Genomic DNA, 13,365 nt, shown 5'->3' with positions numbered 1-13,365 from the left:
AAGGACTGTTGTCATTGATGCTTGCTATCTTGTTTCCTTATATTATGCAGATTTAATTTGTGTTTGTTTTTTTTTTTTACGAGGTAAGGAGATAGTTGTGTGAAAAACTGTAAATAGAGTGCCATTAAAGTTTAGAAGGAACATTTTGGATTGAGACATTTGTAGTGATAAAAGACTTTATAGTAAGTCGACAGTAGTTTCGAGTTCAATATCTAAACAATTTTTATCCCTTTCTCTTTGTTAAAAAAACTCAAACTCTGTTTAAATGTATTGATACAAAATCTTAAAATTGTTTTGATATTTGAGATTTGGTATCGTGGAGGGGAGGTCGAGTCAGTCTAAATGGGCTTGTGAAGTGTCATATGTTGGGAATCGATAAATCGTTTAATGTGTCGTTGGTGGATGTTTCATCTTTTAATTTTACAGAGAATTTGAGTGCTTGAGAAAGCACGAATTAGAAAGGTTGTAACTTCACAGAGCAAGAGCGCCTTGTTTAATTTTACAGAGAATTTGAGTGCTTGAGAAAGCACGAATTAGAAAGGTTGTAACTTTATAGAGCAAGAGTGCCTTGTTGAGTGCTTGAGAAGACGGACCATGCAACACCGATTAATAGTGTTCTTAGTGGGATTTTGTTTTCTAATTTTGCCTTCTAGTGGGATTTTGTTTCTTTAACTTTGCCGAGAACTTGAGAAAGCACGACCTGAAGAGTTAGCATATGTTCAAATCTCGTAAAGAGAAATTATTGAGATTTTTTTAGTGAGTAATCGTAGGCACACACGCATGGTCCATCTTCTCATATACGTGATGATGTTTTTTTTAATAAACTAGCACCTCTTCAAGTTGCACATTTTCATTTAGTAAAGTCAAGAGATAAAACCCGGTCAAGGACGATAGCCGAAATGTTAAGGGAACTTTGCCAATCTCTTGCCTTAGCCTTACCCTTTGATGGTGGCCACCAATTGTTGCTACATTTCTTTCAGATAATATTCAACAGCACTGCCACTTCAAGTTGGGTACTGCAGGCTAATTAAATCAAGTTTTTAATGAGAAATGAGCTCGTTGCAGACCCTTTTGGCTCCTTCACTTTCCATTTCTTTCTCATCATCGAACTCAAAGCCCCGTTATTCACCTCTCGAATCCCTAGAAACATGCTCTTCCTTGGCCCAACTCAAGCAAAATCATGCCCACCTCACCAAACTCGGCCTTTCCTCCGATAACGATGCCATGGGTCGCCTCATCAAGTTTTGTGCTTTGTCTAACGACGGAGATTTGGGCTACGCACTCCACCTGTTCGATACATTGCCTCATCCGGATGCTTTCATTTACAATACCCTCATCAGAGGTTACTTGCTACGGAGACAAGCTGCCGACTGCATCGTTCTCTACTTGCGGATGTTGCAAGATTCTGTTTTGCCTAATAAGTTCACTTTCCCTTGTCTCATAAGAGCTTGTTCGGTTGATGGTGCTGTTGAAAAAGGGGCTCAAATTCATGCCCACGTCTTCAAATTCGGGTTTGCTAATGATGGCTTTTGTCTGAACAATTTGATTCATATGTATGTGGATTTCAAGGCTTTGGAAAATGCTCGGAAGGTGTTTAACAAAATGCCAAGGAGAGATGTTGTTTCTTGGACTACTTTGATAAGCGGGTATGCCCAATTGGGTCTTGTCGACGCCGCGTTTGAAGTTTTCGAGCGGATGCCGGAGAGGAATTCCGTTTCTTGGAATGCCATGATCGCTGCTTACGTGCAGAGCAACCGCTTTCACGAGGCTTTTGCTTTGTTTAATAGGATGAGGGCTGAGAATTTGGCGCTGGATAAGTTCGTGGCGGCTAGCATGTTATCGGCATGTACTGGGTTAGGAGCTCTCGAGCAAGGCGAGTGGATACATAAATATATCCGAAACAAAGGGATCGAACTTGACCCGAAGCTTGCTACAACCATTATTGATATGTACTGCAAATGTGGGTGCTTGGAGAAAGCTTATGAAACTTTCAAGGGTCTCACTTATAAGAGTATTTCTTCATGGAATTGCATGATTGGGGGCTTTGCAATGCATGGAAAAGGAGAAGCTGCCATTTCCATTTTCAAGGATATGGAAAAACAAGGGATCGTTCCCGATAACATCACCTTCGTAAACATCCTTAGTGCATGTTCGCATTCAGGGTTAGTTGAGGAAGGTCGCTATTATTTCCAGTACATGACTCGAGTTCACCGAATTGAACCCATGATGGAGCATTATGGATGCATGGTTGATTTGCTTGGAAGGGCTGGATTACTAGATGAAGCCAAAAAGCTAATTGATCAAATGCCAATGACTCCTGATGTAGGTGTACTAGGTGCTCTTTTCGGCGCGTGTAGGATCCACGGAAACTTCGAGTTAGGTGAACAAGTGGGCAAGAGAGTCATTGAACTGGAACCGAACAACAGCGGACGCTACGTATTATTAGCGAACTTATATGTCAAAGCCGGCCGATATGAAGATATGGCTAACGTGAGGAGAATGATGAATGAGAGGGGAGTGAAGAAAGTCCCTGGCTTCTCTGTCATTGAATTAGAAGGTGAAGTTAATGAATTCATAGCAGGAGGAAGAGACCATCCCGAAAGCAAAGAGATATACGCCAAACTCGATGAGATGCTGGACCGTATTCGAGCCATTGGGTACGTTCCTTGCGGTGCTGAGGGAGTGGTAGAAGAGCTTGATGAAGAGGAAGAAAAGGAGAATCCTTTGAACTATCATAGTGAGAAGCTTGCCATTGCCTTCGGTTTGTTGAAAACAAAAGCAGGGGACACTTTCAGGATAACTAAAAATCTTCGAGTTTGCAGAGATTGCCACCATGCTAGCAAACTTATCTCAAAGGTTTTTGATCGTGAGATCGTTGTTAGGGACCGGAATCGGTTTCACCATTTCAAAGATGGGGAGTGTTCCTGCAAGGATTACTGGTAGTACTAGGTGGTGTGCTTGTGGCTGTTAACTTGGGTGTTAACAGTGTGTGTATATATATATTGTATCAATCTGATTCGATCTAGCCGATAACTTATGTGTTAAAAAAACTCATTTGAATTTTATGTGGAGTATTATATATATATATATATCAATTTTCACGTAGCTTTTCTAGAGTAGTATCGAAGGATTTTACACCCAAAATCAGAAATGGAAATCTTTTGTCTTCAAAAGAAAAAAAGGAAATCTGAAAATTATAAGGACTGAGAGCATAATTAGACTTAAAAATAGGAGCGATCCTACTTGTTAACAAACTAAAATGACATTCTTTGGTTTTTACCAAATAAATTTAAGTTGTTATAAACATGTTTTAGATACATACATTTTACATCTAACAGTTAAATATGATGGATATGTATTTGATACTGGTCTTAATTAAAACATTTTAAAGTTTAAAATTGATTTAAAATCTAAATTCTCCAATGCAATTAAATCATATATAAATAAAATATGTTCATATATTTTTTCTCCATTTACTCAATTTGTTCTACAAAACCCAAACAATATTCCCTCAAACTTCTTGGTATATGTGACCTGCAATTCACTCTTCTTTCAAGTTATAAAAGAAACATTTTAAATCTTCGAGTAAAAAACCACATAACTCAAAACTTTCAATATATTAAAGGAAGGAATCATATATTTTAATTTTTAATTTACGAACTAGATTTATTTTTATTTTTGAATTTAAAAATATAAAAATTTGATGATTTGACACTTTAAGATTATACCACATCATTATTTAAAAATTAAAAAATTATATAAATTTCTGAGCTTTCCTAATATAATTTTATATTGTTACATGTAGTGCTCTTGATTTGTTGGTTTGATTGGTTTAATTCCTAGACCAACAATAAATAAACAATTAAAATTCATAAAAGCTTAAAAAATTAAAGAATTATTAAATTGGTTCAACATGTTCCGCTGATTTTTGTCTCCAATTTTTTTTTATTTTTACCAGTTTCTAATTCAACCGATTCAACCGATTCAACCCCTTTATTTGGATTAATATATGTGTCAGCTTTCAGTCCAATAAGTTTAACCAATCAATCCAGATATGTTGTAAAAATATTAGTTATATCCTCAAATCTTGATAAAATTCAAATTTAAGAATTAAAATAAATTTAATTACCAAATTTAGGGCTAAATATTATATTATCCTATTCTATAATATAAAAAAAAAGGAAAAAAGGCAAAGGAATAAACAGCAGAGCAGAGCAATCTTCCCAATTAAACATTAAATAGTAGTATATAAAAGCTTAGCTGCTTCCACTTCACACACTGTTAAAATTTCCAAAAGGCAACAATGTCTTTCCTTCATTACCTACCTCTCTCAACTCCACATCTTATTTCCCAATGCCCCAAAACCCAATCCTACAAAACCTGAAAACCCTAACAAAATCCCTTCTGTTTTTCAAAAATGCTGCACCACCACCCTGTTTTGTTTTCCTCTCAATGTGCTTCCCCCTTTGGGTTTTGGGTTTAGCCCTTTCTTCTTTTTAAACACACCCAAAGTCCCAAAATTCCCTTTTTTTTCTTTCTTTTTTTTCATTTTTGGGTGCCTTGCCAGCATTACTTGAACAGGTTTCTTCTGATTCATATGTTCTTCATCTAAATGCTTCAAAGTTTTGACTTTTTTTTATTTGATCCAGTCAAAATGATGCCTGATTTTATTTTTTTTGCTTTTTTGTTTGAAATATGATATCTGATTCCATTTGAAATGTGGGTGTTTTTTTTTTGTGTTTATTGAAATGTGATGCTTTGATATTTGTTTTAGGGTTTGGATAAGCTATTTACTTGAAGGATCTTAGGTTTTTTTCCTTGGGAATTTGATTGTGGTTAAAGGGTAATTTTTTTCTTTAATTGCTTTCACACTGCATTTGTTTTACTGTGAAAATGAGATTTGGTTGTAATATGAATTGATGTTTGAATCAATGCTAAAACATGTTGCTCTTTTAGATTATTAGATTTGGATTATGATGTTTTTAAACTGTTTTTTTTTTATTGTTAGGTGTATCGGTGTCGGCGAAAATGGCGTCTGATCTGAACAAAACACTGTCAAAAACATACATTGGTCTACAGTTATGGGTACTTATTGTAATTTGTTTAGGGATAGTGTTTTTAGTTATTCTTGGTATATCTCTGTGGCTTAGCTTTCGAAAGAAAACCGGGAGGCATAAGGACATACTTCCATCAAGACAAGCACCTTATGTTTCGGAGGAAATTAAAGAAATAGGAGTCGATGAAGTTTCGGCGAACAATGGCAGTCCGAATACTCTTAACTATAAATTCAGTGATAGAGATTCAGACAAGGTTTCATATCATGTTGGTAACGGAGATGACAGTGGCCTGTCTGGTTCTTTTAATCATTTAGGGAAAGATGTTAAGGGATCTCAACCAGCTGAAGAGAAAGGTGTCGGAGTGGTTTCCGTGTTCAGGCCTTCTTCGCATCCGTTAACCGCTCCTTCACCTTTGTCTGGTCTACCCGAATTTTCGCACTTAGGATGGGGTCATTGGTTCACTCTTAGAGACCTACAGCTCGCAACCAACCGGTTTTCTAAGGATAATATTATCGGTGATGGTGGATACGGAGTTGTTTATAGAGGCAATCTGGTTAACGGGACACCCGTAGCCGTCAAAAAGCTCCTTAACAATCCGTATGTTGCACGAAATTTTCCCTTTTGTTGTTCGTGTTTTGCTGTGTATAGCTTCTAACTTAGCTCATAGTTGTTCGATGTTATTTTAGGGGGCAAGCTGACAAAGATTTTCGAGTCGAAGTTGAAGCTATCGGTCACATGCGACATAAAAACTTAGTTCGACTTCTCGGGTATTGCATTGAGGGAACTCATAGGTACGCTGTCGTTAATAAATTGTTATATTTACATGTCCATGTTCTTATAATCTGGGTTTGCATAAATGTGTTCTGCTATAACTCGTAGGATGTTGGTTTACGAATATGTCAATAACGGCAATTTAGAGCAATGGCTTCGTGGAGTTATGTCTCACAAGGGATATCTTACTTGGGAGGCTCGTATAAAGATTCTTCTTGGTACTGCCAAGGCGTAAGTCCACTTTTAAAACTAAATCTCAGCTATTAATGCTTTAAGTAACTTCGGATTTAATCTCATTTTGTTTCTCGAAACTACATTTTGCAGGTTGGCTTATTTGCATGAAGCTATTGAACCGAAAGTCGTGCATAGAGACATAAAATCGAGTAATATATTGATTGATGACAACTATGATTCTAAGATATCCGATTTTGGTCTGGCCAAATTGTTAGGTGACGGGAAAAGTTATATCGCAACAAGAGTTATGGGTACCTTCGGGTGAGCAGTTTTACTGTAGTTTTTTTTGTTTCCTTTTTTTTTTTTTACATTAGTTAACTAAGTCTCGTGTTCGGCTTGCACGAATTAACCAGTTATGTTGCTCCGGAATATGCCAACTCGGGCCTCCTGAATGAGAAGAGTGATGTTTATAGCTATGGTGTAGTGCTCTTAGAAGCAATTACTGGAAGATACCCTGTAGATTACGGTCGCCCTCAGCCCGAGGTACAAACTCTAAAAGGCATTTTTATGCTGTGCTTGTCGTGAGATTTTTGCTTTTTAATATGTTTTTTTATTGGTAATGTACATTAACCGAATATGGTAAACTCTCAGGTAAATATGGTCGAGTGGTTAAAGATGATGGTTCAACTCCGCCGATCGGAGGAAGTAGTTGACCCTAACATAGAGGCTAGACCATCAACTAGCGCTCTTAAACGAGCTCTTTTGACCGCTTTGAGATGTGTCGATCCTGATGCAGATAAAAGACCGAAGATGAGTCAAGTCGTTCGCATGCTTGAATCAGAGGAGTATCCTATACCTCGAGAGGTTTGATTTCAATACTTTAAAATCATTTAATAAGAATTACTTGGTGTTTGTGGAAGTTGCATTATAATGCGGGAAGTAGTAGGCTCGAGGATAACAACTTCTTGCTTTTAGATAGATTGTCGTTCTAGCCATGATTTTAGTCCATCTACCATACTGAAATTTGTAATTTGGCATAATTTGGTCTCATTATTTTTATAATGTTATTAGTAGGTTCAAATTGATAACGTAGGTAATTGCTGCCTACCCATGATTTTAGTCCCTCTACTATACTGAAAATTATAATTTAGTCCTAATTTGACATAATTTGGTCTCGTTACTTTTATAATGTTGTTAGCAGGTCAAAATTGATAACATAGGTAATTGCTGCCGTTAAAGTGACAGTCTAGCCATGATTTTAGTCCTTCTACTATACTGAAATTTGTGCTTTAATCCCTCTAATTTGACATAATTTGGTCTCATTACTTTTATAATGTTATTAGTGTAATTGCTTGCTGCTGTTAAATTGATGATGTGGATTTATCAATTTGGACATACTAATAACATTATAAAAGTATTGGAAGATATTATGCCAAACTAAAGTATAGAAATTGAACTAAAATCGTAATCTGACCATAGATTGTTTGATAGGCAATGTTTTTAGAACTAGATTGGTGGTCGAACTGGTCAGGTCACTGGTTCGCCGGTTCAACCTGTTCACTTAAAAAAAATATTAAAAATAAAAAACCTGGTTCAACCGATCCACTCCGGTTCCCGGTCTATTAAGTTCAGAGCTATTCTTCGGATTGGTACCCTGGTCGGTTACTGGTCCAACCGGCCAGTCTGTTTCGGTTCAAACATCATTGCTGATAGGTGAATTTCTGGTTTAAGGTTGTAACCGTGTGTAAAATTTTCAGGATAGAAGACGCAGAAGGAATCAGACAGTGAACTCAGAAGCTGAAACAGGACCGAGAAACTCTGATTCTGATAGGAGTGATGATACGGATTCAAGGTCAGACAGCCGAATCTACCACTGCCCCTCCTAGACATTTAGGATAAATGGTTTCAAAAGCCACCAATGCTTTACTTAGGTCAAAAATTGTGATGCTTCAGAATGGTGTATACGAGATGGCAAATGTCGTGCAGCCGATACAGGCAAACGATTAAATTTATTTATTTTTATATGGGATCTTTGAATTACATATCTAGTTGTAAATTCTAGAGAAGATTAGTTTGTTTTTGGTTCCAGATATGGCGTTCTCGGTCATCGTTGTGCATTGTTTGCCTTGCCACAAGATTTTTCTGTACAGGTCTATTATATGGGATTCTATATAAATTTTTTTACCTCCATTGGGTGCTTCACTTTTATGAATTTGTGTTGCAGTGCTAAATCTTATACATATATATATATATATATATATATATGCACACATGCACATTCACATCCATACATTCATCTTATATATGGATAGTTGTGATTAGGAAGTATTTCTTGGTTTGTTGTACTTAGGTAGCGATAATTATTGAAGCTGAAAATTATGAACATGGTACTTGCCTCCTTATACCATGTGCATATGGGTTGGCTTTGATGAGATGAGTCCAAAAAAACCCATGTTTTCTTTATTATTTTGGGTTAATTTCACCAAACGTCCTCAAACAATTGTCAAAATTCTAAGTTGGCTTCTAAATTTCGAAACTTTTTAATTGAGTTATCAAAATATCGATATTGAATTAACGAGGTCTTTTCACCAGTTTAACCGTCAATTTTGGTGTTAAATATCACGTGGAATGTGCATGTGATAGAAAGGCATGTTTGATACAATATTATATTGATATTTTGAGGATTTGATTATAACACTTTGAAATTTGAGATCAATTTAAAATGTTAATGATAGTTTGAAGGGGGGGGGGGGGTGAAGGAAATAATCCTACTAACTTTCTATTGTCCAAACTTGAAAAGTGAATCACGTTCCATGTGGTAGGGATGTCCATCACTTGGTTTTAGGGCCAATTATGGCATGGCCATCCACCCACATCAAGTTTTCAAACTCTCCCATTGTCTTTTTTTTTTTTTATTATCAAAGGAAGGTAGAATATAGACTTTAAATTGTTTGTGACTGTAAGTCGATCGGTTTAAGCAATTTTCAAAATTTAAACAAGGGAATGTAATATTTTGTGCATCTTACATATAATATGAAAGTAAACTCGAATATCACTATAAGGGTCTGTTTGATTGCCAGTAAAATATTTTCCGTAAAATGATTTCTGGAAAATGTTTTACTTTTCTCGTAAAATGATTTATTGGAAAATATTTTTGGTGTTTGATTGAATCTGTAAAATATTTTCTCTGCTTGCATGATTTTTTGAAAATATTTTTCAAAAAGTTGTTTTTACATATATTAATATATATTAATAAATTTTATATTTTAAATTATTTTTACATATATTGCAATGATTTATTTATAATAATACTTAATTATTAAGCTACAATATTAATCGTTATAAATTGAAAAAACTAATATCAAATAAATTATTTGTAATTATGTTAAAAAACAAGTATTGAATAATTAAAAAACAAGTTCTTGGAAAATCGATAAATGTAATCGGTTTTCTACGGAAATGAAGGAAGGAATGAAGGAGGCGATAGAGAGGAGAGCACGGAAAATGTCTTACGAAAATTGAAAGGGTAAGACATTTTCCCTAAAATGTAACTCATTTTCCCTTGTTTTGGAGTTCATTTTCCAAATGGAAAATATTTTCCGCCAATCAAACACTGGAAAAGTTGGAAATGATTTTCCGGAAAATCAATTCCGTCAATCAAACAGACCCTAAATTTCAATGAGTAATTGATTAGTTTTAGTTGAAAAATCAACTTAACTGATTGATTGACTTAACCTAATTGTCTCCAACCTTGTAAACGCATCTACCTCTTACCTCTCTATATGTGGCAGAAGTGCATTATCGTTTTAAAGACAAGGCGGGGCAGGATGTTGTTTCTAAAGACGATTTCCCAATCCGATATTTTGAAATTACTATTTTACTTTTATATATTTAGCTTTCAGATGATATAAATATAATTACATATTATAGGAAAAACACTAAAACATTCAAAGAATATTCTTTTTATTTTATATGTAAAATGCATAAGCTTTGGACAGTTCCGGAAAAATCCAAAATCCAAGGAGATGGTGGTGATATTTAAGTTCTAACATCCACGGCGAAATGAAGCAATGATGGATTGAGCAATATCTACCCACCACGCTCCATTATCATCCCTAGCTCTACCATTCAAGTCTAGGTTTCCAAAAAATTGGCATTCAATGGTGGTAAGTAACATCAACAATCTGATTGTTTCAGCTATGACAATAAAAGCAATATAATAAGTCCAGGTCATAGCAGGACTAACCAGCCTTAAGCTCAACATCAAACATAGAATCAACCACAAAGGAAATTACTAGAAAACAATGTGTGCATTAGCAAGTCCAAACTTGTCTGTTTATGATATGAGAGCATCCAATGGGGGTAAATAATATATGCTTGCTACAGTTTTCATTTTGCAGGAAAAAATTGGCATCAGTGGTGGTAAATAACCTATGCTACAATAAAAGCATTGAAATCCAAATTCAGGGCATAGCAGGGTTAACCAGCACTAAACTCAACAGCAAACATAGAATCAACCACTAGGAAAATAAAAAACGTGTGCATTTGCAAGTTGCAACCTGTTCGTTTATGACATGAGAGACAATTCACACGACATAACAGAAAAGCTTACAGCATTGCTTGTCTCACAGCTAGGTGCAGTCTGTTTTGCCGGTTAAATTTCTGAACGAATACGATGATTTAAAAAGGATTCCATAACTGATGCTACACTGAAGACTTGTATGGTCTACTTGCTTGCTGCTACAAATGCAAATATGAATCACAGTTTTTTCACTATGAGGAAGACAACCCTGGACCTGAGGATTGGGATTTCGGCCTCGAGTGCCCCAAGGCAATTAGCTTCTCTATTAACTTCTTTTCAGCATTTGCCTGTGAGGAAAAAAAGGGAACAAAATGATGATATAAGCACAAAAGATTAACATATCAGATCTTTGCTTGAATTCAAGTCTAAATATCAATGAATAAAAAACCAAACCTCAAGCATGGGGTTATTCTTTGGGATATTGCAGGCCACAATTATGTTAAGACCAGTCTTTAGCACTGCAAAAGATTCAATTTGCTTTAAATTCAAGCCAAAAAGACGAAAACAAAAGTCTAATTATGATTTTAGTCCCTCTGCTATATCGAAAATTGGGATCTAATCCTCTAATTTAGCAGAATTTTGATATATCTACTTGATAACACCATTAGTTCTTGCCGTTAAAATGATGACAAAATTTTTTTTTAAAACAACCTTAAACATTTGGTTGATATATAAATTTATTATTTGTTGAACATGGTTGACAAGATTTCCTCATGACCTAAACTAAGTGAATAATGGTAAAAATGGCTTCAAGGCACTTTTTAATACAGCAACTAACAACATAACAAAATTAAAGCACCAAATTATGTCAAATTAAAGTAGAAGGATTAAATTGAGAATTTGAGCATTGTAAAGTGACTAAACCTATAATTAGACCAACAGAGATATAGCATTAAAATGTTGGTAAAATTGAAGAAAGACCTAATCGTCGAGCAATTCCAGAGCCAGTGTTATCTGAAACACCTCCAAGAATTGAAGTCACGCTCACCGTATTATTCTATTCATAACAATGGATTCTTTTAGTAACAATACAAAATAGTATTATAATCAATGATAAAAAAAAAGTAATCAATTGAAGAGAAATAACTTACAGGTCGTGTAGGAGCAGCAGCATATAAATTTCCCAAATTAGCAGAGGTAGAGCCGATCCATACGTATATCTATGAAAAATTCAATAACGAATATGAAATTTGGGAAAGACTGACAGAACAATAAACATTCGTGCTTTAAAATAAGTTTAGAAATTCGAGTAACCTGCTTGGCGAGACGAATGATTTGAAAGTGAAGCGTCACTTCATCCACGATCTCCGAAAAGCTAGTGACCTGCACGCCGCCGGCGATGTCGTCTTGCGGTTTGAATTTGAGGGACTCGACAGAAGCAACGGCTGATTTTGATGCGGCTTCAAAGTCCAATGCTTTACCAGAAGAAGAGGAAGGAGGAGAAGACATGTTCTTCGTCGTTGTCTTCCTTCCGTTCCCGTATACGATTTAGCCTTTCACACTCACTGAGTCTGATAAATCTCTCAAGTTTTTTGGATTCACACTTTCACTGTTACTAGGTCGCGATTTCAAAGAGGACTCAACGACTCAGAAACACGGGAAAGGATATCGAAGAAGTAAAATAACAATTAAAATGAGGGTTAATTTCATACGACATCCCCAAAATATCAAAACGTTATAATTGACAATTGAGTAATTAAAGAATCAAAGGGCTTTATCTGAATATCAGCTCCGGCCCGAACAGGATCAGACTCGGATCCTAAAATCTATCAAGACACTTAGGGCTAGTTTGGATGGGCGGTGTGTTTACCTCCGGTGAGGTTAAAAACATCGGTGGCGGTGAGATTAGTTACTGTAGTGGTGAGATTGGATACTGTAGCTGTGAGATTAGAAACAATGGTGGAGTGAGAATAGGAAATGACTATTAAAGACATCAGATTAGAATTAATATATAATAGAAGTTATTTAAATTATTTTACTTTTTAAAATTATTAAAATATATGAATTTATAAATTCATTTAATAAAATATTAAAATGTATCTTCCAATATTTTAATAAATTATATAATTAATTTAAATTATTTATTAGATAAAATGATAATTTTTTAATTTTTTATAGTTAAATATTTTTATAATAATGATAAATATTATTTCCACAAATAGTAACATTATATTTGGATCAAATTTTGAAGTTCAAAATTAGTATCTTTCAAGAAAAATATTGGATCTTCATGCTTCAAGTAATTGAATACTAAATATACTACATATATTTTTTATTTTTACAATACACTACATATATTTTTTATTTTTAAAATACACTACATATATTTTTTATTTTTAAAATACACTACATATATTTTTATTTTTAAAATATACTACATATATTTTTTATTTTAAAATACACTATATATATTTTTTTACTTTTAAAATACACTTCATATATATATATATATATATATTAAAATACACTACATATATATTTTATTTCTAGAATACACTACATATATTTTTATTTTTAAAATACACTACATATATATATATTTTAAAATACACTACAAGTATTTTTTTATTTTTAAAATCCATTACATATATTTTTTTTATTTTTAAAATTTTAAATACAATGAAATCCCATCTCCCCTCTTCCATCATTCCCCTCTTCCACCGTATCCTTCTCCCATTTCCCATCCCCATGCAATACCCATTCCCATTTCCCATTCCCATTTCCCATTCCACCGTGCCCTCCTCCCATTTCCCATTCCCATCTCCCCTCTTCCACCGTTCC

At 34.6% G+C, this 13,365-nt stretch overlaps 3 protein-coding genes across 4 annotated transcripts; 2 read left to right on the top strand and 1 right to left on the bottom strand.

The window, feature by feature from the left end:
* The first annotated feature begins 115 nt into the window (after positions 1-115).
* On the top strand, positions 116-3,105 carry LOC105800781 (pentatricopeptide repeat-containing protein At5g66520). The gene has a single exon (XM_012632097.2). The coding sequence runs from the start codon at positions 1,051-1,053 to the stop codon at positions 2,941-2,943; it is 1,893 nt and encodes a 630-aa protein (XP_012487551.1). The 5' UTR covers positions 116-1,050; the 3' UTR covers positions 2,944-3,105.
* A 1,157-nt stretch (positions 3,106-4,262) lies between these two features.
* LOC105800783 (probable receptor-like protein kinase At5g18500) lies at positions 4,263-8,192 on the top strand. 2 transcript variants are annotated; one of them, XM_012632099.2, is made up of 9 exons: positions 4,263-4,581; positions 4,775-4,843; positions 5,009-5,654; positions 5,744-5,848; positions 5,937-6,059; positions 6,153-6,323; positions 6,416-6,545; positions 6,654-6,866; positions 7,760-8,192. In XM_012632099.2, the coding sequence occupies exons 3-9, from the start codon at positions 5,029-5,031 to the stop codon at positions 7,886-7,888; spliced, it is 1,497 nt and encodes a 498-aa protein (XP_012487553.1). In that variant the 5' UTR covers positions 4,263-4,581; positions 4,775-4,843; positions 5,009-5,028; the 3' UTR covers positions 7,889-8,192. The 2 variants fall into 2 exon arrangements, with proteins under 2 accessions (XP_012487553.1, XP_012487552.1); XM_012632098.2 differs by lacking the exon at positions 4,775-4,843 and having other exon boundaries at positions 4,264-4,581.
* Positions 8,193-10,523: 2,331 nt separating this feature from the next.
* Positions 10,524-12,224, bottom strand: LOC105800785 (uncharacterized). Its single transcript, XM_012632103.2, has 5 exons — positions 11,839-12,224; positions 11,676-11,744; positions 11,506-11,581; positions 10,978-11,042; positions 10,524-10,871 (listed from the first exon to the last, which is right to left on the bottom strand). The coding sequence occupies exons 1-5, from the start codon at positions 12,031-12,033 to the stop codon at positions 10,776-10,778; spliced, it is 501 nt and encodes a 166-aa protein (XP_012487557.1). The 5' UTR covers positions 12,034-12,224; the 3' UTR covers positions 10,524-10,775.
* Between the last annotated feature and the right edge of the window lie 1,141 nt (positions 12,225-13,365).

The sequence above is a fragment of the Gossypium raimondii genome, chromosome 9 (genome assembly GCF_025698545.1).
Source record: "Gossypium raimondii isolate GPD5lz chromosome 9, ASM2569854v1, whole genome shotgun sequence".
Taxonomy (NCBI): Eukaryota; Viridiplantae; Streptophyta; class Magnoliopsida; order Malvales; family Malvaceae; genus Gossypium; species Gossypium raimondii.
Note: the sequence above shows the minus strand (reverse complement) of the source record. Positions and strands in the feature narration are given on the sequence as shown.

What these genes read in the sequence shown, in the direction of transcription:
- LOC105800783 (XM_012632099.2), top strand. Translation starts at nt 5,029, where the DNA reads ATGGCGTCTGATCTGAACAAAACACTGTCAAAAACATACATTGGTCTA. An exon ending in CTTCTTGGTACTGCCAAGGC is followed by an intron (nt 6,060 to 6,152) that starts GTAAGTCCACTT and finishes TACATTTTGCAG; the next exon opens with GTTGGCTTATTTGCATGAAG. An exon ending in ACGGTCGCCCTCAGCCCGAG is followed by an intron (nt 6,546 to 6,653) that starts GTACAAACTCTA and finishes GTAAACTCTCAG; the next exon opens with GTAAATATGGTCGAGTGGTT.
- LOC105800781 (XM_012632097.2), top strand. Translation starts at nt 1,051, where the DNA reads ATGAGCTCGTTGCAGACCCTTTTGGCTCCTTCACTTTCCATTTCTTTC.
- LOC105800785 (XM_012632103.2), bottom strand. Translation starts at nt 12,033, where the DNA reads ATGTCTTCTCCTCCTTCCTCTTCTTCTGGTAAAGCATTGGACTTTGAA. An exon ending in CTGCTGCTCCTACACGACCT is followed by an intron (nt 11,582 to 11,675) that starts GTAAGTTATTTC and finishes TGTTATGAATAG; the next exon opens with AATAATACGGTGAGCGTGAC. An exon ending in AGAATAACCCCATGCTTGAG is followed by an intron (nt 10,872 to 10,977) that starts GTTTGGTTTTTT and finishes TTTTCCTCACAG; the next exon opens with GCAAATGCTGAAAAGAAGTT.